General features: G+C 39.1%; 1 protein-coding gene across 1 annotated transcript; it reads right to left on the reverse strand.

Annotated features, from left to right (window-relative positions):
* Positions 1 to 18527: 18527 nt before the first annotated feature.
* LOC107043370 (cyclin-dependent kinase-like 1) lies at positions 18528 to 19112 on the reverse strand. Its single transcript, XM_015264860.1, has one exon. It carries the CDS (start codon positions 19110 to 19112, stop codon positions 18528 to 18530), a length of 585 nt encoding a protein of 194 aa, XP_015120346.1.
* Positions 19113 to 24947: the final 5835 nt, after the last annotated feature.

Below are 24947 nucleotides of genomic sequence, written 5' to 3' on the forward strand. Positions count from 1 at the left end.
TGGAAGATAACACCGTGAAAGAAGCCTTGCATCGTGAATCGGCAGATATCCTCGCGTTTGCTGAAGAGCACTGGAAGGTTAGTTATAATATATTTTCTCAACTCCTTCACCGATATGGTGAATTCGTATGTCATTGAAAGAATATCATGTAATTTCTGTAATTTTACAGGATAAAACAGTCCGTAGGGACTACAGGAAATTCCTCGAACTAGTGGTCATTTTCCTAGATGGAACATTGACGAGAGGAAATCGATTTCGAGCTTTGGGTCCCATTCATCATGCTCAGTGGATGTCCAAAGCTATTTATTCATTGAAAATTTCCCTGCTCAGTGAGCAATTCCGATTGAACCCCTCCCAAATATCGAGCTTGATGAACACGTGCATTTTTATCGTCCTCCTGTGCCAGAGCGCCTGATTCACAGCTGCGCATACAGTGACTGCTCCAACTAATGATTTGAATCTGTTGAAACGTTTAGCAGCAGATGTGCATCGTTCTTGCAGCGTTCCATCAAAGGTCTAGAAAGCTGCATTGGAGAAGTTTGTGAAACACCTCTGGTATTTATCGGAAGAATTGATTGCTCTCGTTTTTTTTTTTATGAGAACGTGGAGTTAGAGTGCAAGAGAAAAATATGTCAGGCCATCAAATCTCGTCCTGTGCTTGATAATGATAGAAAAAAGAGAAGAATGAGAATCGATGATTTGGAATCGATGCAAAAATTGAGCTTGGACTTATTAGTTCCTAAACACACGGTTCAAGTTTTCAACATTTTGACGACAGTTTCCAGTTTTCTTGATAGCGACCCGATGACATGGGAGACAAAAGATGATTTTGTAGCAGTTTCCAAAATCGTCCGATCTCTTCATGCCACAAATGATATTGCTGAAAGAGGTGTTACTCTCGTAAGTGAATATAACGATTTGCTTACGAGAGACGAAAATGGCAAATAAAATTTAATGCTTATTGTGAGTGAAATCCGAAAGGGATCATCAGGGTGCAACCGAAAGGACTTGTAGTTTTCATTGGAGAATTATTTAAATTGTGAAAATTTCGAATGAAGAAAAGAATTATTTTTAATTGAATTTTCAAATATGTTGGACGCCACTCGATGAATTATTTTTCGAGAGTGCATCGACTCCTCTCGATTTAGATATTTCAACAATTTTAACAGAATTACAATAGCTGGTAGCTCAGGTACCAGAGTAGACTCTACTTGTTACGAGGGAGACGGAGGACGATACTCCCAGCCTGCAAATTTTACCTTCCACACTTACACAATGAGAACACACACTTTAATTAACAAGAATAATAGAATATAATTTCACGCAAAGAAAAATTACGAAATTTACAGGAAAGTTGAATGAGGGTTATAACTCCTCATTATTCTCAAAATTATGACAAAATATCCATAATATGGATAGATATTCAATTGAGGGTCAATAAGTGACCTCGAAATACAATGAATTCAATTTATCACATTTTAATTTCACACAACAATTAATCAGAACTAATGAACTTCAATATTGTACTCAAATTTACCAAAAGTAAGCATCAAGAATCGAAAAAATATAAGAGGAGTTGATCACAACTGCCTCAACTCAAGAAAATATAATGAAAAATTAGAAAAGACGTCATCTTTGACGCTTTCTCAAGAGTCGCCAAGACAAAGGCTACAGTTTTATTATTTCACTTAAAGTTAATAATAATTCGGCTCTGCTCACCTGTCAATTAGTGAGAAATCACCTGCCCCAGGATAGACAGCAACCTCCATAATCCAAAATGCTAAATTTAAATAGAAATAAACGAAACCAATGCCAATCTGGCGGACAGTACTATTTTGCGACTACATCTCGCGCTGGCTAGGAGACGACTCTCTTTAAGCTTGGGCCGGTTAAACCGATATGCCTTGCTAGATCTTGTTTCGGGGGAAGGACCTCCCTCCAAATTCATAAGACTCGGAATTCGATTGGATATCGACGTTCTGACAAAATTATTTCACTGTAGAATGTTCTACACAACTAATTTACGTGAAAATTATTTCTCAAAAATCGTAAATGAATATAAATTCATATTTACAGTATTTTAAAATTATTCCCAAATTAAATTTTATGGATTGTTGATGAGTAGAAAATTTTATCTTCGCTCGGATATCCCTCACTGACTTCCAGCAGGTTTTGCTCGTCAGATCGAGTGGAGTTTCATACTCCGGTCGTTCCTTACGTCAGGGTACCCTGGACCGTTGTCCCTCGATGGTTGATGGCAATGGATCCTCAGTTGAAGACACCTTCTTCTCCCATTTGAAAAGCACGTGCCTCGTCGAGGGACGCCATTGTCGAATCCTCCTTCCTGATAGCCTGAACTGGGAGGTCTGGATATTGTTTGGTCTCAAGAGATTTTTCTCGGGACCTCCTCTTCTCGACTCAACCCGTCGTGGAGTTATAACCGTCGGAGATGACAAATTGTATTAGAATTGGGAAAGATTTGGAGTATTTCCTTTCCCGATTCTCATGGATGAGAGAAGTCTCTTAGAGGCTAGTTTTAACAATTTTGCCTTAGAAGAAGGACACGATTTTCATATAAAAATGAAGATAAACAAATTTTACAAACAAAAAAGAAATTACTGGTTGACGACCCCTGTCCTCACAAAACAATCAATCGACTAAAACGTCAAGCTCTATGAAATGAAATATCATAAGAAGTATCATTGTTATTTCCGACATAATCTTATTCTATTGTATTCACAAGTGATGTTCTTTATTTTTATGCTATTTATTGGAGTCATTTCCGGAGCACTAACATCAAATCTGTTAAGAAACCAGAAAAATTATCGATAAAACTAAATGAAATATGTACTGAATTGAATCGAGAACCTGTTGATATTTCTTCCTCGCATGATTTAATTGCAAATGAATTCTCATTACTTTTTTCAGACGTTGTTTTCCAATTCTGCGATTTTTGCTTCCGAATGGAAGCCTTGTATTTTACAGTTCTTTTCTTACATTCCCTCACTAGGCTCATTTTCTTGATGAGAAATTTTTATCAACTTCACATCAAATCACGCCATGTTTCTAATCAAAATTGCCTAGAATCCTTACAAAATTTGCCGTATGAATATGCCAATTTCGTATTGAAATTATGGAAAAAGTAGGATTTTTCAGACAAAAAAATTAAAGCCTACCTTGATATATTGGGGGCAATAAAAGGCTAAGTTTTACCCGAGCAAAGGTCTAGCCAACCGACTGACCCTCTCCATTTCAAGTATATGGCCTTCATAATAGGACCGGATCATCCGAGCACTTCACTACTCGGAAATTGGAAAATTTTCTATAGCATTTTTCACCGATATATAATAAACAGAAATACTGTTATAGTGACAAAATTCTCATAGCTTCTCCATATGGTCTATCGTCTTTTGCGAACATGCATGAGATGGTTATCAAACGCCGTAATTGCCTGTGGTAGGTTATTGATCAGTTGTTGAAACAGAGGCCTGATTAATTACATGATCAGTAGTTGGATTATTTACAGGAGCAGTCGACTGAATAATTATTGGAACATTGGATTGATTTGTCGGGGAAGTGTCTGATTGTATAACTTGTTGGCTCTGTGATGGATTGGGTTCGGAATATCCGAGTTGTTTCAGACCAAATTTCACATCAGGCTGACTATGTTTTCTATTTTCTCTTCTACCTGCGAGCTATAGTATTAGGTGTGTGAATATAACTCCGCCCTTTCCCAACAGATGTCGTTTTTAGTATTGCTTGCGTGCACCAATGAATGGCAACACTTTTATTCGATAGTACTTTATGTCAGCTGTCAAACGCACTACGTGACATTTCGTTGGAATGTAAGCACCAAGTGCTTTTACCTCCGTGACAATGTCGGTTTTCGTTCCAAGTAAACATCATTTGCGGGAAGTGTTATTAGACTATTATATTGCAGAGACAAGTGTAGCTGAAACTCATCCTTTGCTTGTGGAGATTTACGGTGAGCATGCTCCATCTAATATTAGGTGTACAAATCTGTTTTAGGACACTTCGATTCCGTGCCATGAAAGTAATTCAAAGTTACCGCTTACATATGATATAGTGGGGTTTGTTATATACTATCAAAACATAAGGGAGTCATAAACATAACCTTAAATTCTGTGAATAAACCATGCAGACCGATAAGTTATTTATTAGACACTGCATTCGCTATGAATTCCATGAAGGAAAAACTGTTAGGAAAGCATGTCAATCGATTTGTTCTGTTCTTGGGAACAATATCGTATCTAAAAGTACATGTGAGTATTGGTATAAGCGATTGAAAGAAGGTGATTTCGACGTTAGTGACCGTGAACGTACCGGGGCCTCTGTAAGGGTGGATGACCAGGAACTGCAAGCGTTGCTGGATGAAAACTCTTGCCAGACGGAAAAACAAATTGCAAAACAGCTTGAAAAAACTCAACAGATCGTTTTCCGCACGGAACCAAATGGGTGCCACACTTTTTGACTCAAGGAAATAAAGATAGCCGACTTGACATATGTCTGGATCTTGATAATAAGCAACACAGAAAGTCTTTTTTGTGGAAAATTGTGTCCGGCGATGAAAAGTGGATTTATTTTGATCATCCAAAACGTAAATATCATTGGGTGAACCCCGGCGAGCCGAAGACATCGACACCGAAGCGCAATAATCACTGTAAGAAGATCATGCTGTGTATATGGTGGAATATGAAAGGCGTACTGCATTATGAACTTTTGAAGTTTGGCGAGACAGTTACTGCCAATCGCTATCGTCAACAATTAATAAGATTGAACCAAGAAATTGAACAAAAACATCCATTTACCGGCAAAGGAAAACGTCCAGTAAAATTGCACTATGACAACGCCAGGCCTCATGTGGGTAAACCGGTCAAAGATACGTTAATGGCTCTTGGATGGAAAGTTGCTCCACATCCGGCGTATTCAGCAGACTTAACTCCAACTGATTTTCACTTGTTTCCGAAGATGCAAAACGAATTGACTGATGTGCGATTCAAAACATTTGAAGAAGTGCAAAAATGTGTCGATAATTTCCTCGCCTAGCAAGATGAAATTTTCTTTGCGGAAGGCATCCGTGAATTACTTAACAGATGGCTGAAGGTCATTCAAAATGATGGAGATTATTTTGATGAATAAATGTAGTTTACTTTTTTGGAAAATGAATTTTAAATTTTTTCCAAAGTGTCCTAAAACTTATTTGTACACCTAATACATCAATAATCTCTTGCTCTGGAGATTTTGATGCAGTCATTTTTCCTTTTATTTTATCATCATTTAATCCATTAGTTCTTCCATTGTTATGTCTTATTGAATCTTTGCTTATCCCATTTATGTGTTTATTTAACTCGTTATTTTCCTCTTCTACATCTCTGATTAATTCATCAATTATCCCATCATCATCATCATTCAATTGATCTTTACTTATCTGATTACCGTTTAATTAATTTCCCTCTTCATTTTTGCTCAAATCATGGTCATTTCCACATGTATTTGCTCCTTTTCCGATTGTTTTGTTCAATTTTTCTTTCATTTTTACTTTGATTCTTTTTAATCATAACCTGTTCCTTTATTTCATGATCCTCCAAATCGCTAGTATCGTTTCCATCGTCATTTCTTTTGTAAACATTATCATTTTAGTCTTACGAGGTGTATTCATATCCTTCTTATAACCAAGACCAAAACGATCTTCTCGCGGTCTTTGGTCCCAAAGAATTCTCAATTCATCGTGATTTTTGAGGGCTTCTAATTCTCTTCCTTTCTTTAATATATCATCTCCAGATCGCGTTATTACATGTACTTATTCTACTTGTTCTACTACTTGTATAGGGTTCCTTGATAATGCATCCGCATTCGAATTTAAAAAAAAGCACGAGATAGCAAAAAAAACAAACACTGGGTTTTTTTTTGTTATGTTGTGACATTGTCTGATATTTCTAAAATATCAGGCAATGTGAAAAAGTGCGTGTTGAGACAACAAGTGACAATCGACGTAAATTCTTTAATCTCTCGAATATTCAAAATATATTTATTCCGGTTACTGCAGTAAACTCGAGATGATCCCCAATGATAAACGAAATAATTTGTAAACAGTACTTTCCTGAGAACTCTTCACCATTCAGACGCACGCAGTGCAATGTACACCGTTACCTATTTGTTGTCCGGTGTACTCGTGCTTGATCTAATTTATTCACTCTATATCTTTGGAGGAGAGGATCTTGTTCAGTTAAGAGAAAGATTATCGAATTACTGAACAGTCTGTATTCTAAAAAATGGAACTCAACTAATTTTATAAACAGAAAAACAAATGATTTTGCTACTGGCGGGTCGTCACCCAAAATAATAATAATAGAAATGAATTAAGGCTATCGTTCGCTAAGAAAAATGAAAGAAAGAAGAATAATCAAAAATAATACTAATAATATTACAAAATGCCGGAAACTTCGGTCCACCCTACTCGATACAATCCAAAAGAATTAGGAAGCAACGATATCTGTTGAATTGCTATCCGGAGAAACACTGAAGCGGCTCAGTTTTTCATTTATTAATTCCCCAAGGATAATTGTAAGGTGAGCAGGTCCGTAGACACTACCTGGGCTTCCACAACGCCTCTTACCCGCGATACTAGCCGAGATATGTCCTCTCTCTCTCTCTCTGTTGCGCCTCCGGAGAACAACGATACAAAGGAACGAAAATAAAATAATAATTCCAATTAATAATATCGCAATATTATCTGTAGCTCAGTCGCTCGTAACGCTTACAATAAATTATTGTATTTCGCTCCGGTAAGCACCGACTCGATGACCACGCAGTTTTATCAAGATGGAGTCGATAGTCTCCGTTCGCAATGAGATTCCTACGGCCAGGAAAGCTGACAGGCGCTTCAATGAGCCCCAAAACGCTCTCGTACTCACTAATGACACCGTCGTACCAATCGTCGTTCCTCTTAGGGACCGCGCGCGGCGGTAGTCCTTAAGACCCCCACCGCCCGCGACCGAGCCCCCTCACTAACGACAAAGTGGGAACCCCGTGGAGGGGGCAATCTCTGTAATCAAAAAATGAAAACTGCGACGAAAGTCGCGGCGTTATGAAAATCCTAATGGATAACTCGCCCGCGAATTAAAAATTTATCTCTCCCTTCCTAATTGAGATAAAGGGATGAAAAAATGGCAGTTCGACAGAGAATTAAATTCCCCTTCAATTAACCGTCTTTCAGCCCTTAATCTCTGTAAAAAATGGAAGAAACTGTCATTAAAATCACAGCGCAGTAAGAAAAATAATTGTTTTGCGGCGCGCAGTGACTCCCGGTAATGAAAAATTCACCTCTCCCCTCCTAATTGAGATTAAGGGATGAAAAAACAGCAGTTCGACGGAGAATTAAATTCCCCATCAACTAACCCTTTTTCAGCCCTTAATCTCTGTAAAAAATGGAAGAAACTGTCATGAAAATCACAGCGCAGTAAGAAAAATAATTGTTTTGCGGCGTACAGTGACTCCCGGTAATTAAAAATTCACCTCTCCCCTCCTAATTGAGATTAAGAAATGAAAAAGGGCAATTCGACGGAGAATTAAATTCCCCATCAATTAACCCTCTTTCATCCCTTAATCTCTGTAACAAAAAAATAAAAACTGCCATGAAAATCAGGGGCCAGTAAGAAAAATAATTTTTTCGCGGAGCACACTAATTCTTCATCGAACTGCCATTTTTTCATCCCTTAATTTCAATTAGGAGGGGAGAAGTGAATTTTTAATTCGTGGACGAATGGTGAATAGTCAGTGTGCGCTGCGAAAATATTATCCTTCTTACTGGCCCCTGACTTTCATGGCAGTTTTTATTTTTTTGTTATAGCGATTAAGTGATAAAATAAGGTTAATTAATGGAGAATTTAATTCTCCGTCGACGTGCCCTTTTTTCATTCCTTAATCGTAATTAGGAGGGGAGAGGTGAATTTTTAATTACCAGGAGTCACTGTGCGCCGCAAAACGATTATTTTTCTTACTGCGCTGTGATTTTCATGACAATTTCTTCCATTTTTTACAGAGATTAAGGGTTGAAAGAGGGTCAATTGATGGGGAATTTAATTCTCCATCGAACAGCATTGGTTTCATTCCGTAATGTTAATTAGGAGGGGAGAGATGATTTTTTAATTAGCGGGTGAATTATCGGGAGCCACTGCGCCGAGAAACCATTAGCTTTTTCACAGCGCCGCGACTTTCGTCGCAGTTTTAATTTTTTTACTACAGAGATTAAGGGATGAAAAGGGGTTGCTGGATGGGGAATTTAATTCTCCATCGAACAGCATTGGTTTCATTCCTGAATGTTAATTAGGAGAGGAGAGACGATTTTTTAATTAGCGGGCGAGTTATCCATTAGGTTTCTCATAACGCAGCGACTTTCATCGCAGTTTTCATTTTTTGATTACAGAGATTAAGGGATGAAATGGGGGTTGATGGATGGGGAATTTAATTCTCCATCGAACAGCATTGGTTCCATTGCTTAATATTAATTAGGAGGGGAGAGATGATTTTTTGATTAGCGGGCGATTTATCCAACAAGTTTTTCATGGCGCGGTGACTTTCGTCGCAGTTTTTATTTTTTTATTACAGAGATTAAGGGATGAAACGGGGATTGCTGGATGGGGAATTTAATTCTCCATCGAACAGCGTTAGTTTCATTCCTTAATGTTAATTAGGAGGGGAGAGACGATTTTTCAATTAGCGGGTGAATTATTGGAGTGGCACTCTACGCCGAGAAACCATTGGGTTTCTCATAGCGCCGCGACTTTCGTCGCAGTTTTTATTTTTTGATTACAAAGATGAAGGGATGAAATGGGGGTTGACGGATGGGGAATTTAATTCCCCATTGAACAGCGTTGGTTTCATTCCTTAATGTTAATTAGGAGGGGAGAGACGATTTTTCAATTAGCGGGTGAATTATTGGAGTGGCACTCTACGCCGAGAAACCATTGGGTTTCTCATAGCGCCGCGACTTTCGTCGCAGTTTTTATTTTTTGATTACAAAGATGAAGGGATGAAATGGGGGTTGACGGATGGGGAATTTAATTCCCCATTGAACAGCGTTGGTTTCATTCCTTAATGTTAATTAGGAGGTGAGAGACGATTTTTTTATTAGCGGGCGAGTTCTCCATCAAGTTTTTCATAGCGCCGCGACTTTCGTCGCAGTTTTTATTTTGTGATTACAGAGATTAAGGGATTAAACGGGGGTTGCTGGATGGGGAATTTGATTCTCTATCGAACAGCATTGGTTTCATTCCTTAATGTTAATTAGGAGGGGAGAGACGATTTTTTTATTAGCGGGCGAGTTCTCCATCAAGTTTTTCATAGCGCCGCGACTTTCGTCGCAGTTTTTATTTTGTGATTACAGAGATTAAGGGATTAAACGGGGGTTGCTGGATGGGGAATTTGATTCTCTATCGAACAGCATTGGTTTCATTCCTTAATGTTAATTAGGAGGGAAGAGACGATTTTTTAATTAGCGGGCGAATTATTGGGGTGGCACTCTCTGCCGAGAAACCATTGGGTTTCTCATAGCACCGTGACTTTCGTCGCAGTTTTAATTTTTTTATTACAAAGATTAAGGGATGAAACGGGGGTTGATAGATGGGGAATCTAATTCTCGATCAAAAAGTCCTTGTCTCATGCCTTAATATTAATTAGCGGTCGAATGAATCAACGGAAAAACATAAAGTAAACATTGAGGACAAGGAGGACATAAACCTCCCTTCGAATCTACCCCTGTGACAGCGTGACTGCTATAGGGCTTCTAGCAGAAGTTTTCCCTGCCCAGGGTACCCCCACTCTACGTAATTCCCACTTATATGCTTGTCCCCCACTCCAAAACTCCATGGATATTCTTCTTCTGGCCCTACTGCCGAGTTACCGGCACAGGCAGCTCGCCTAGCCGTCAGAATCGACCGTGGCGCCCCACCTCTGTTGGGGTCTCACTTATTCTGGCTGCGACTGCTGTCGACTTGACCGACCCCGTTGGGATGTTGACACTGCCGCCATCTCCCGGCATTCCCCCTACGGGACAAGTCCCATACAAGTATTATCATTATATACACTCACATTGATTTTAATCAATTGATAGAAAACCATGTTATAAACAGTGCAAATATAAACTAATAATTCGTCTATCCACTTTTATTGTGTTTTTAGGTATCATTTCCCCCTTTTTAGCCCCAGAAAATCACAATCCTAATAGCCACGCAAATACCGTGGCTGTAACGTGGTTCCTGGATTCCCAGGGGAGCCAATTAATTTACCTCAGAGAGTAGACATTGAGTTCATTCGTTGTGGATTCCAACCATAAAATTTTAAGGTAACAATCATGATAGCGTCCCCATGCCCAACCGGAATTCCACAATTTTTTCTAGGGTTTTCTACCCTTCAAACCATTAGTATCTGTGTTGGCGTCATTCTGAGAGGTAGCGACGCCATCCCACGCGGTCCAATTTCTTTTCCAAAAAAACGCAGTAATTCACTTTTAAACACATCTAAATAAGTACACGAGTACTTACCCTAGTCTGGAGCGTTGATTTCGACGGAATTTTGGTCACGGGGCCTCGATAATTACCTCAAAAACAAGCTCGTTCAGGGAGTTGCTCGACTCGTACCTCACTTTTCTCGTCCGGATCGATACTGTAATGGCGTCTCTCGCGTGTGTCCGCTCGGGCCTGCTGCGTAGTGGTGGGGAGTCTGGGGGAGACTAGCCCTGTACGGTGCTGACTCGAGTGCTGACGCGAACTATCGATTCCCGGGGTAATTGTGCGCGAAATATTTAAAGATTTAAATTTGAATTTTACTATAATTGATTTTAATTATGTTAACTGAACAAAACCGGAACTCAACACGAACTGAGATGGCTGAGCGGGTCTTCACTCCATCTACGACCAGAATAAGGTAGCTTATCTACAGAGGGCACTCTCCGAAGAGGAATTATGTNAGCCGTCAGAATCGACCGTGGCGCCCCACCTCTGTTGGGGTCTCACTTATTCTGGCTGCGACTGCTGTCGACTTGACCGACCCCGTTGGGATGTTGACACTGCCGCCATCTCCCGGCATTCCCCCTACGGGACAAGTCCCATACAAGTATTATCATTATATACACTCACATTGATTTTAATCAATTGATAGAAAACCATGTTATAAACAGTGCAAATATAAACTAATAATTCGTCTATCCACTTTTATTGTGTTTTTAGGTATCATTTCCCCCTTTTTAGCCCCAGAAAATCACAATCCTAATAGCCACGCAAATACCGTGGCTGTAACGTGGTTCCTGGATTCCCAGGGGAGCCAATTAATTTACCTCAGAGAGTAGACATTGAGTTCATTCGTTGTGGATTCCAACCATAAAATTTTAAGGTAACAATCATGATAGCGTCCCCATGCCCAACCGGAATTCCACAATTTTTTCTAGGGTTTTCTACCCTTCAAACCATTAGTATCTGTGTTGGCGTCATTCTGAGAGGTAGCGACGCCATCCCACGCGGTCCAATTTCTTTTCCAAAAAAACGCAGTAATTCACTTTTAAACACATCTAAATAAGTACACGAGTACTTACCCTAGTCTGGAGCGTTGATTTCGACGGAATTTTGGTCACGGGGCCTCGATAATTACCTCAAAAACAAGCTCGTTCAGGGAGTTGCTCGACTCGTACCTCACTTTTCTCGTCCGGATCGATACTGTAATGGCGTCTCTCGCGTGTGTCCGCTCGGGCCTGCTGCGTAGTGGTGGGGAGTCTGGGGGAGACTAGCCCTGTACGGTGCTGACTCGAGTGCTGACGCGAACTATCGATTCCCGGGGTAATTGTGCGCGAAATATTTAAAGATTTAAATTTGAATTTTACTATAATTGATTTTAATTATGTTAACTGAACAAAACCGGAACTCAACACGAACTGAGATGGCTGAGCGGGTCTTCACTCCATCTACGACCAGAATAAGGTAGCTTATCTACAGAGGGCACTCTCCGAAGAGGAATTATGTCTTTACCAACGAAAACTCAAACGCAAACGCAACTTAACTAAATTAAAAATCCAATGGCGATCCGCTTCGACGACTGGGTGATCGTCTCCACGGCCTTCCAACTGAAAGCCCTAACACTCTCGCTCAAGGGAGCGCAAGAATTTCAACTCGACCTATGTGCTCACTCTATCGACAAACCAAAAAGGGTTACAGGAAGCACTGGGTAGCACATTATCTTAGCCAAATATTCCACGGTGATATCCTGATCCTTAACCGAATTTATGTAGGAAAATCTCAAAAATACTAAACTCTAAATCAACAAAACTGACTCAAAAAAAGAAATATCTGCAAAATATCTGGTTTATTTAATGAACTTATTCAATGAATATTATTCAAAATTTTTTTTGGGAATCGATTCACGCGATAGGTAACCAATTTAAGTAATTTTTCCGGACTTAAGGTAGCTCTGAAGTTGAGTTAAAGTAGCAGGTAGCTCATGTTTTAGATATCGGATTTTATTGTAAGGAGTAGGTAGCTGTTTCACCGAATCCGAGTTTCTCTCTTTCTCTCGTTTGCTTTATCAATACCCTGGCGTGATACAGGTGACGAAATGGCCTGGAATTTCGTCACAGGTTTCAGGTGGTATCTGACGTCTTTCCGGTATTGCCAATTGTCTCGTGCATGAGTCGATTGTGTTATGCGTGTCACTGATTAGCACGGAAGCCCGGTGGGGACACTAGGCAACTGACGACTGGAGGCGCCACCAAACTCGCGACGCAAATAGACTGGGTCTGTCGGTTTCATCATAACCTCGGAAACATGGACTACTCGATTAAGTTTGATTTTAAATAGTTTTTAATTATTAAAGTACGAGTTTACAAGCGGCTTTCGCTTCCTACGGACTCCTTATTAACCTTTCTTTAATAATCATAGCGGCATCGCTATGGCAAATCAGTAATTTCATTAATTACATATTTGTTTTGGTGGGAACATACGGAGGCTCTTGTCCGCGCAGAATCCCAAAGGATCATTCAACTGTTTATCAAATCATTTAGATTCATAAATATGCAACAATGCTTCTCATAATTTGATAATCGTCTATCCTAGAATATTATGTATAAAGGAAGAAGTGTTTAGCAACAAACGCTGTAAAAATGTTACATCTGCTCCGAAATGGATTTTGAAGGTTAGTAGTGTGTAGTGTATTTCGCTTGGGATGAGTTATCGGGAAATATCTTGTAAATGAAGAGAAATGACAGAATTTTTGTCGATATCTTCTTTGTAGCTTATATTCCGCTCTAGAAAAAAATCAATGTCAAAATTCTCCTAGCTCTCTCTATTTACGAGATATTTACCGAGACGTATGTTAACCTATAAAGCAAAAGCAGCAGAATCAAATTTTCGATATTGGACATCGAAAATACATTAATTTTAGTCACCAACTTACTTTTTTTCAATATCAAGGAAGCAATATTTCAATTCAGTTCCGAAGAATATCGCTCGAGATTTTTTCTCACATTTGACTTGTCATGCTATTCAATTTTCTACATCATGTATCATTTTGCATTCATTCATTTCGCTGATCATGAATTAGCATGGATTTTGAACTTATACAAACTGATCATCTTTTTATACAGACCTCTTTTTTGCCTTGATAGAAGCTTAATGGATGTTTCTGGAGCAGAGGATAAGCACACGGAATGCACCTGTGATAAATACATTATAAAGTATTTTCATGAAGGATACAACTACCAAGAGATCACTAATTTTTTGAGTGATCGACATGGCATTCAGCTTTCCACTCGACAATTGAAGAGAATTTTAGTTTCGTACGGTCTTAAACGTAAAGGGCTAACGGAGGACCCATTGGAAGAGATTTGCACTCATATCATCACAGAATTGGACGGAAATGGTTCTTGTTTAGGGTATAAACGTTTGTGGCAACGTTTAAAACACACCTACGGGTTGAATGTGAAACGCAATACCGTCGTGGAGGTACACTGAGAAAAAAAATTTCTACAGCCAAGTATATCTACTAGAGACAAGTAAATGCGTGTAAATATTTGCATTTAATTTTCTACAGCCAAGTAAATTTACTAGCCGCAAGTAAATTTATACCATACGTGCGTGAAATACGGCCGGTTTCAGTTCAGTGTCGACGCCCAGAAAGTGCCGGGTTTCACACTGTAGATGTGTAGGGTTCCACACATCTACAGTGTGAAACCCGGCACTTTCTGGGCCGTGCGTGCGTGCGTGTATAATCCCGTGCGTAATCCATGAGCCTGCGCAAATGCACCGGTCGATGCGCAGATCGATGCGCAAATGGTCGTTGCAATATCATCGTTGGATTCCACACATCCATTGCGCATCGACTCATAACATCGCCCACTGCCTCACTTGTTGGTATCCACATAACCCTCTCAATATTCTGCCGTTAAATTTATTCATTTATTCAATATAAAAGCAGTGAAATTAAATGGACAACCACATCATACCCGACAGTGATGAGGAGATTGATCTCTCGGGAGATTTATTTGATGGAGATTCGACATTCCTCACCGAAGCAACCGTCGGTTCTCCGCCAAATAAAAAGCTGTGTCTGGATGATGAAAATGATGAAAATAACAACTGGAATGATGAAAATCTTCCACCAGAAATTTCGAAATCAGGACAAGAAGTGAGGAATAATTTGATCCCCGAAAAATCGGTTCATAAATACAAGACTGTCTATGAAATTTCACCCAATTAAATTGAGAAATTTGATTTTAAACAATTTCCAAGTCCGAACTTTTTTTTCATTTTTGATCTTGATTTTGATTTTTTTTGTTTTTCAGTGATGGAGGGCTTCGCCCCCCCAACCCCCCCAGCAGGGGCTCCGCCTCTGCACCCCGCGGGGGCTTCGCCCCTCGACCCCACCAGGGACTCCGTCCCTGGATCCTACCGGGGGGCTTCGCCCCCTGGACCCCCTTCTTCCCCCCCGGCCCCTTTTTGCCGCGCACGCACTTATGGTATAAAATAGTATACGCAACTCGTACGGGCAGCAAGCGGCTACGCACGAGGGCGTAGCCACCTTCGTGCGTAAGCGCTTGCTTCCCGCACTTGTCGCGTAATATACTATTACTTGGCTGTAGAATTCTTTTTCTCAGTGTACTGAGGGTTGCAGATCCAGAAGAAATTTTTCAGAGAGCTAGACATAAGTTGAAGAGACGGCGTTATATCGTTCCTGGTCCTAATTTCTTGTGGCACATTTATGGCCACGATAAATTGAAACCTTTTGGGTTTGCTATTCACGGTTGTATCGATGGTTTCTCTCGAAAGATTCTATGGCTGGATGTTGCTCGCTCCAACAATAATCCTAAGATAATAGCTTCCTATTTCTTGAGAAGAATTCTAAGATTGAAGTTCTTGCCTAATCTGATTCGATCCGATCTAGGAACTGAAAATTGTATGGTGGAGTCATTGCAAATAGCTTTACGTACCGATCACGATAACAAGTTTGCTGGCCCCAGCAGCTTCATCAAGGGAAAAAGTACCTCGAATCAGCGAATTGAAGCCTACTGGTCCCAGATGCGCAAGCATGGAGCTGACTTTTATATCTCATTTTTTAAAGGTCTTAGGGATGAGGGAATCTTAAAAGATGCTGATCTCGTTGCTGTGGAATGTTTACGCTATTATTTCGGACCTCTCATCCGTAGTGAATTGAAATTAATTGAGGACGCATGGAATCGACACACAATCCGCAAGCAAAAGCAAACAGAATTACCAGTGGGAAGACCTAATTGCTTGTTTTATATTCCTGGAGCCTTCGGTGGAATTGATTATCAGCGAGAACTGCATCTAGATACGCTTGAAGATCTAAAAACAGACTATTCTTCTACACACGTTTTAATTGATCAATTATTCAGTGAACTAGTGGTATTACTGAAGCCAGATATAGAGCAGCCCACTTCTGTCGATGAGGCTCTCAAGCTATTTATTACTCTCATGGAACTTGTAAAAAATTAGGAATGTAATGATGAATGAAACACATAATAATGACGGAAATTAATTTGAGGCAATAACATCCTTATTGGCATAGAGCAAATTGATTTCATCCCCTATTTTTACAGCTTTTGAAAATAAGTTTAAGATTTTCATAGAAAATTATAGGCAATTTCATAGGAAAATCTATTGAAAATTCGTTTGATGAATGTAAACATTCAGTGGAAGAGTTTTATAGAAAACAAAAAACAGATTTTTATTTCTCCGTCAACTATTCAATTGAAATTTGTTTCTATGGACTTTCCTCGTTACAAAAAACTTTATTTGATTCTGACTATTTATAAAAATCAAAAGTGGAAATAATCTTCAGCAGAATGCGCTACAGAACGAATAGAATGTTTAATGAAAATCGAATAGAATTTCCTAGCGAATGCGCCAGGTTCATACGTTCTTGAAAGTTTTTTCTGATCAATTTGAGGAATTGGTTCTGGTAGGCTGTCCAATTTTATTTGGAAATTGAGGGCTACTATTTAATGTCCTTGAAGATGGTGATCAGAGCATAAGAGGAATCAACACCGCTGTATTTTATCAAACTACTTTTATTCAAATTCGGAGAACTCCATGAAGAATATTGGTGAACACAAATGAAATAAAAAAGAACATCTAATGACCATTGAACTCTCCACATTGTCCCTTTTGTTGTAACTATCTTTCCCTCCGTTTATTCGGAAGACTGATTCATTTTTATTGAAAAAAATATCTTCCAAATTTTTTTTATCCTCATGCATGTCATTTCAGGAAGACCATTTAACAAACACAAATAAAATCAAGAAACACGTAATGAAGATGGAAATCTTCATAGCTTCTTTCCTTTTTGCAACTCTTTTTTTTTTTGATTATTGCGAGTCTTATCATATTTCTTTGGACCCCAAACTTCATTCTATCCTGAAAAATTTGCAGAAATATCTGAAACGAATATTTCTGGACTTGGAAAGACGACCAATCAACAAAGAGAAAATTCATATCTGTTTTTCTTTTTGATTACTCTCATCATTTTGAAAATGTGACAAATATTACTCCATTTTCGTCGTCGTTTGTTTATGCCTGGATTATTATTATTCTTTCCTCGTCTATTTCTATTTTTTAAACTAGAGACTAAAGCTTCTTATGTTAATTTGTATGAGATGCACAGCGTAATGTGTAGTACGTCGTATCACAGATTAATACGTTCATGACTCTGAGATCGAAATACTAACATTATAAAAATCATCCATTTGCTCCATTACAAATTATGCGTTTAATTATAGACATATCACAATTCCTAAAACTAACATTTTCCGAGATACCGAGCAGTCTTATGGTCCCCAGTCAGCAGATTAATTATTACGAGGATCCACTGCTTTGATGCTCAAGAATCCTTCCTATGACCTTTGCAATCTAACGTTATTAGTTTTATTGAAAAATAGACCGAATTTAGAGAAATTTACTGACGATAAAAACATGAAAATTACGCATGAACATAAAACATATTTTTTTATCACTTCTATAGTTGAATCTAGACTTTGCTTCACTTAAAGCACGTGATCATTGCTCACCTTCCTAAGACATGGATCCTATGAGTCCATTTCTTATTATCAGTCCACATTTAGTGCTTTATAAATTGCGCGTATGGAATTGCTTTGTGACATATTTCTACTGCTCGATGAAGAAGGAACAATTTTTACCCTAGACATGCATGAAAAATGTTTATAGAAATATTTAACGAATTCACTGAAAGATTCTTCTAACGACAATTTTATTAGTTTTTCGATGAATTTATTGGCAAATTCTGCAGCTTTTCTGCACTTTTCCAATAGAACTAAGAATATACCACGAATGAGTTGCCGGTACCTCAAGCTAAACTAAATTACTACCGCAGCAGATTAAAATATATCTATAGTTCATTTTTGTTAATAATTAATTTTTGAAAATCATGGAAGTGCTAATGAGATGTGGCTAACAAATAAAGAAATCGAACGATATTGTTTCTATATTTTGTACCCAAAATTTTTGTTTTGTCTTGAATTGCTTTGAATTGATTTTTTGGTCAAAAATAAGAATTCTTTGACTGTATTTTTTGTACTTCAATTTTTTTGGTGCTTTTTTCAGATTCAAGAAACCTCAAGAGAAATGAAATAAATTTTATGTCGATAAATTATTCTTCAACATGAAATTTATATTATTATCAAATGTATATCAGTTCTTTTGAGTTGTGAGTAACTACTGACTTTATGACAGACAATTTATGACACAGAAAAATGAGAATCTATTTTTTTTTAATAAACAATATTTCCATTAGATATTGCTATTGATTAAAAACGTTCTGGAAAGCAGCAGACTATCAAGAGAAAAAAAAATCGACCGAATTTTGCAATAGAGTCAGCAAAAAGCTAATGGAATCATCAATAGAATTCCTATAAACATTCAATAGGAGTGTTTCAGTAAATTCATTAGGTTTTTGTGTAAATTTTTTTCGTGCGTAACAGTCTTCAAAAGCTACACACGACAAAGGATATTAGAAAAAGTGCACATCAAAAGGGATAAAGATCGTTCTTGTGGGATGTACTTGAAATAGTCTTCAAGTGATTCTTTCAGCTCCTCTGGAATTGCATCGAAATTTGGGATTTCGTGATCGAGCATTTTCTCTTTCAGACGAACTTCATAATCTTCATCTAGCTCCCAAACTGGAGACTCAGTGTACATCTCCGCAATTGTACAGCCAACAGCCCAAATGTCAGAGAAAACTGAGGCGTCGTCATAATGCAGAACCATTTCAGGGGGCATGTAAGGGGCTGTTCCTTTCAGAGTTGTCCCTACAGTTGTTCTCGATGCACCAACACTTGTCAAACATTTGCTCAGCCCCAAATCAACTAGTTTCAGGGACCAGTGTTTGGTTATCATGATATTCTCTGGCTTAATGTCTCTTTGAATGATTGGAGTGAGTTTCTTATGGAGATAATTAACTGCCTGGGTCAATTGATGAGCCAGTGTATGCTTCTTATTTGAATCGAGTATATATTCTGCACGATATTCATCATCGTACAGAAAGTCATACAATGTGATCCTGTCAATGAACTCCATCACGATGTGATTTTTTCTCTTCACATACTCCAAAATAGAGGACAATATTCGGGTGCTTCACCTCAGCCAAAATATCCAGTTCCCTCCTGGCAAACTTCAGTACCACTTGGATAAATTTGATTGACTTAATTGCGACAGGAGTCCCATGGTAAAACCCTTTCGTTATTTTTCCTTGGGATCCACCACCCAGAATCTCCTTCGTGAACACCAGATCTGCCTTGGTAATTTGTGGGAGGGCAATCTGTTTATTGAGGCTACTGAAGATTCCTTCGGTTGGAAGATCATCGATGACGCTCCTGGTGTTTCGCTGGGAAGAGTCTCCAGTCTTGACTGAAATAAAAATGAAATAAGGACTCTGAACGTAATAGTATGTTGTACCCAGCGTGGGGGGTACTTACAGTAGGTTCTGGGCTTAAAGGGATAAATCCCACCAATGGTTTATCGGCATTTAAATATGAGAATTTATTACATGATTATAATTACTATGTCATCTGACTGATTACAAAGAGTTTACGACTTTTGTACGCGTCGGAGTCCAATTTAGGTCTGTTCTGTGCAGACCCAATCGTCTCTTAAATAATACATTGATTGTTTATATTTCATCACTTGGCCAGCATAATCCAGTTACGCTGGCAAGTGTCACGCTGACAATGCTGTATGTCCACATATTAAACAATAACGCAATTGACCAAATCGGGGGCATAACATTCCTCCCCTTTTAAAATAAAAAATTTGTTATCATCGATAACAAAATTTTAACAATTAAAATTGAATTTCTCTCTCTAAATCAATTCACTAATAAGAATAAATTTTCAACAAATCTGGAATGCTCCTACTGGCAGTTTTAAGCTCTCATTACTTCCTTCAAAATTACGTGGTTTCGCAGTGCCTGATTCTTTCTTTCGCACAAGAATCGCCTGATCGTCTGATAGTCGCAGTTTGTTTCTCAGCTTATGACAATCCACTGCCTAGTGACCCGAATATTTGCAGTATTTACAAACAGCTCCAAACGGCATTACCGATGTTCTCTTTCCCTCTTCTCGAGGAAGCCTTGTGGAACCCTCGCGAGTGGGACAGTCTCTTGAAAAATGACCAGCCAAGTTGCACCTGTAAAAAGTTTTCTCTACCCTCTGCCCATCAAAAACTCCTGGCTTTCCTGATTGCAAATTCGATGTTTTAGCTAAATCATTAGCTCCAATGACTGATTCATGCAGTGTTTTGAAAGCCCTGGCCCTTACAAGCACCTGTAGCTGTCCGCGCAATCCAGTCTCGAAGCTTGCTTTTGCTAGCTATCTAATGGCATCCTCCACCGTTCGTTTCTCAGCTAGTATCTCCTTGGTTTTCGATAACTCGTCCACCACTTCTGCTGTAATACTCTCAGTCCTTGAACCATAGCAGCTTACAGATTCTCATTCTCGTTGTTTCAAAGTGGATAACTCCATTTGTAACGAATCGATGGATTTTTTCGTACCATACAGACTCTCCAACTCTGTCTCCAATTGCTCCATTGTTTAGATTTCCTTGTATTTCATGTCCCGCATAGCACGATCCGTCAATTTATTGGTTAAAATCAGTTCCAATACATATGGATGATCTCGTTCTCGTACACGGGAAAATACCAACTTACAATTTCGCAAAAACCCCTCCAGTTGTGTTGGGTCATTACTGTCAAACTCCTTGATAATTTTTAAAGTAACGTCAATTTTGTAATCATCCTCACCAAAATTAGTACGTCGCCGATTCCGCAGCCAGGCCCGGTCTTGCCCTCTTCCAGCTCGTTCTGATATTTCTCCTGCTGCTTCAGCTCTCGCTTCAGTTGCTTCAGCTCTTGCTTCTGATGCTCTGGCCCTCGCTTCTGCGGCTTGTTCCGCTAAACGCGTTACACCAATTTCTTCGTTTCGTCGGTTGATGATTTCTCGCATTTCTTCCGAACCATCTAGTCTTGCATTGACTTGCTCTAACAACCTATTGTGTCACGCGACTAAATCCTCGTAGTTTCTCCTTAACTGATCATGACGTCTCGTTGGTCTTTCAGGTGATACATTGTTCGCTAATCCATTCACAGCTCCCAAATTCTAGCCTTGGTCATTGCCTCCGTGTCGTCTTTTGAAATTTCTCCGCATACATTCCATCTCAGCACTGACGGCGTCTCTTAAACCGTGAGGTGAATTCATATCTACGTCGGATAAACTATCGTCCGAATTGAATGAATAATGTCTCCGCAGATTCACTCCAAAATGACCAAGTGCATCAGCCATCCGTTGCTGCCTTACTCGTGGTATATTTTCCCCAGACCAATCCGGATCTGTCCAATTCCGCCTTGCTCTGAAGGTAACTTCTTGCAATATTCCCGCAAGTTCCTCTCCGGCTCCTGGCACCGCTGAGTCCAACGAGTTTGATCTACGTAATCGAAAATTATCTCGACTTACGTGTCCAGATCTGCCCTCAAAACTCATTTGCCTTTGCCGTTATTTACTATCCACTCCTCCAAGTAGCCCAGGTATCCCCGAGTCACGTTACAATGACCCACCTAAAACCTGCAATATTGCCTACTAATCCAAGTAGCTTGTTCAATGCTTACTCCTCCAAGTAGCCGCGATATCTACTTCTCCAAGTAGTTCGTTGAATGCTTACTTCTCCGAGTAGCCCAGGTATATCAATGGTATCCTCAAGTTGACTCACTGAAATCCTGCAATCCGAAGTCCATCGGCCGCTCAGCTATTTGCTGACACGTGTTCCGTGATCACCCGAAAAAAATGCAACGTCGTTCCCTACGTAGACTTGGTTTCAATAGTACGTCGGTCCGTACGTAGATTTCAGAATTTAATGCGGACCTCACTCATTACGTCGACGTGAAAATTTAAATACCTTATTATTGTAGCCAAACACCGCTGCCACCAAATGTTGTACCCAGCGTGGGGGGTACTTATAGTAGGTTCTAGGCTTAAAGGGATAAATCCCACCAATGGTTTATCGGTATTTAAATATGAGAATTTATTACATGATTATAATTACTATGTCATCTGACTGATTACAAAGAGCTTACGACTTTTGTACGCGTCGGAGTCAAATTCAGGTCTGTTCTGTGCAGACCCAATCGTCTCATAAATAATACATTGATTGTTTACATTTCATCACTTGGTCGGCATAATCCAGTTACGCTGGCAAGTGTCACGCTGACAATGCTGTATGTCCACATATTAAACAATAACGCAATTGACCAAATCTGGGGCATGACAAGTGAACTAAGAATGTTTTCATAATAGTGGACCAGACTCTGAGGAGGAAGGACTTTCTCAGGAGAAGGAATATTTTTGAGTGCTTCAGCCACGAAAGCAAAATTATTTCTACTGCTTTAGCGTTCATCAAGTTTGATTAGACATTTACATCACCGATTCAATTAATACTGACGGATATGTTGAGAATCTAAAACACATGCATAGATTGTTTGAAAGAGTATTTTGTTATTTCAATCGATGATGATGAATATTAATGAAATAGATTACTCTCATTGGTGCTGTTTTCGTTTCCGTAGAATTGAACTTGAACTTCATTATTTGCTAAAGTAAAAATTGGCCCATACATTTATATTTTACAGGAACTGCACGAGTCAGATCAAAATTACGAATACGGTATCTAGAGAAGATGCATTCACCTTTATCACTGGATGAAGACGAAGGGGCTTTCTCCTCAGGAACTTCTGGATCAGGAGGTGAACTGTTAGAATGGGCAGACTCATCTGGAAATGGAGACTGAGGCTTCGAATCCCAACATTCAACAGCGCACCAAAAGTTATGCTTGAAATCCTCTGGATTTGTAATTTCTATCCAAAATAAACCTCGGCCACGTTGATAAACCTCCCCATTTTTATACCACGTGAACATAGACTTACATGTACCTAAGCAAGTGGGGATACAACCAATATCATAATTACCGCTGTGACTACCATTCAAGTGTACTGGGGTATATAAAATACTGTGAGGCACAAGTACACTTGTATCAGCTTCTGGGAAACAATATTTCAAATTTGCAAAATCATCGTTCTCACTAGCCAAGAGGATTGTCTCATTAACTTTGACCTGGAAAGCGTCGAAACCAGATTGCAGAGGAGAGAAATCATTATAATCGCAGGACAGATCCGGAACGTGCTTATATTCTTCATCCCATAAAATTTCTTTCGTGGCAGCCCTCCAAGATAGTTCTCCAGAGAATGTCGAGATCTTGACGTACAGAAAATCCATATCAACGGAATTGATTTTCAGGATAGTCGAAGACTTCTCAGAATCTTACCCTTGATATTTCTCCAAGTTGAGAACTTTCGGTTGAAATTGTTCACAAACAATACGTCTTGATGGCTCAGCCCCACTGTTCTCCAGTACTGAGGCTGGAGTGACAACCTCTACATCTCCTTTATCGATTGATACCTGTACTTTCGCCAGCGAATTTGAATCATCAAAAGCAGTGGACTCCAAACTCCCAACGGAGTAATCTGGACTATAGTTAGTCACAATCCGCTCAAAAACTTCTCCATCAGGTATAACGTGACCTGTCGAGCCTTTAGCCAGGGACTTTTGTGCATCAATTTTAACATTGGAAATGTCTTCATTCTTATTGGATACAGCAGTCTTGTGAGTGATCTTCGAGAGCTTTCCTTTTAAACTCTTATTCGGAGAAAGCGATAAGTCCTTTGGGTGTGTGAGTAGGTAGACGCGAAATTTAGATGGGATTGATCCTTGGGCAGCAATATACGACCACAAGTCACAAGATTTGCCTTCTGTATATCTTTGGCGATTGTCTGACCCTTAAATGTTCCCAACTTCACCGTGAAATGATCAAAATAATTATTGAAACAACTGGTTTTGAACTCAGCAATTGCCAAATCAATAATGTTCTCGACTGAACATTGTTCAGAAGATTTCAATTTAAGAGATTTTAACCCGCCAGCGGGCTTCTTTACTTGAGAATACCTTCCCCCTTCACTTTCTTGCTCCATCCATCCGACGAATATTTCTTTATAAATCTCAGAACATGTTTTGATCTTTCTTTTTTTTCGCTGGCGACTGTCATGAAGTCTTCGTCTTAACTTCAGTCTGAGAATTCCCCCGACGAACCTCCAAAATAGATTTGACTCTGCTGTTAGTTTTGTTAGATCCATTTGACTTGTTACTTTCATTGGCATGACGAACACTATATTCATCGATGGTGGAGTTGAGAACCAATTCTTTTCCATTTTCATGAGTCTTAACTAGGTGTGTTTTATCATCAAATTTATAAGTTAGTAGACTGTTTGGAAAGAGTTTTTCGATATCTCTTATACATAAGTTGCCATTAGTGTTACATTCAAGTACCAAATCTTCATTATTGGCATTGTTGTGAACAAGAATCTCGAAGGAAAAAGAAAACATTGTAATAGGAATTAAACCCTCATCAGTGTAGAAGTGGCTAATTCAGATAATTATGAACCAGCTATAGAGCTCATGCTCCAAAAGAGGAAAGTATCGAGCATCTCCTCATCGTAATCAAGAAACGTATCGTATATTTATCCTCGTAACCACTTAGAATTGTGATAATCTCATTTTCAACAAAACGTCAAACGGAAAAATTCACCAGAATATTGGAGTTTGATACTTTACTATAATTACATGTTACTTTCTTAGTATTGGGACATGAAAGATTTATACTTGAGAATTTTATTAATGAGTTCTGGCACGAATTGAGGATTCTGGCAATTCAAAGTGAATTCCAATTCTTTATGCAATGACCAGAAGGACGTATCGAACCTTCTGCTCAACATATGTAATTGTGAGGTTAGGTGACCCGAATCGTCGTCAATGT

Source organism: Diachasma alloeum, unplaced genomic scaffold, assembly GCF_001412515.2.
Source record: "Diachasma alloeum isolate Michigan unplaced genomic scaffold, Dall2.0 Dall_scaffold_00559, whole genome shotgun sequence".
Taxonomy (NCBI): Eukaryota; Metazoa; Arthropoda; class Insecta; order Hymenoptera; family Braconidae; genus Diachasma; species Diachasma alloeum.

Excerpts from the sequence above, each read along its gene's own strand:
- LOC107043370 (XM_015264860.1), bottom strand. The coding sequence starts at position 19,112 with ATGGAGTTCATTGACAGGATCACATTGTATGACTTTCTGTACGATGAT.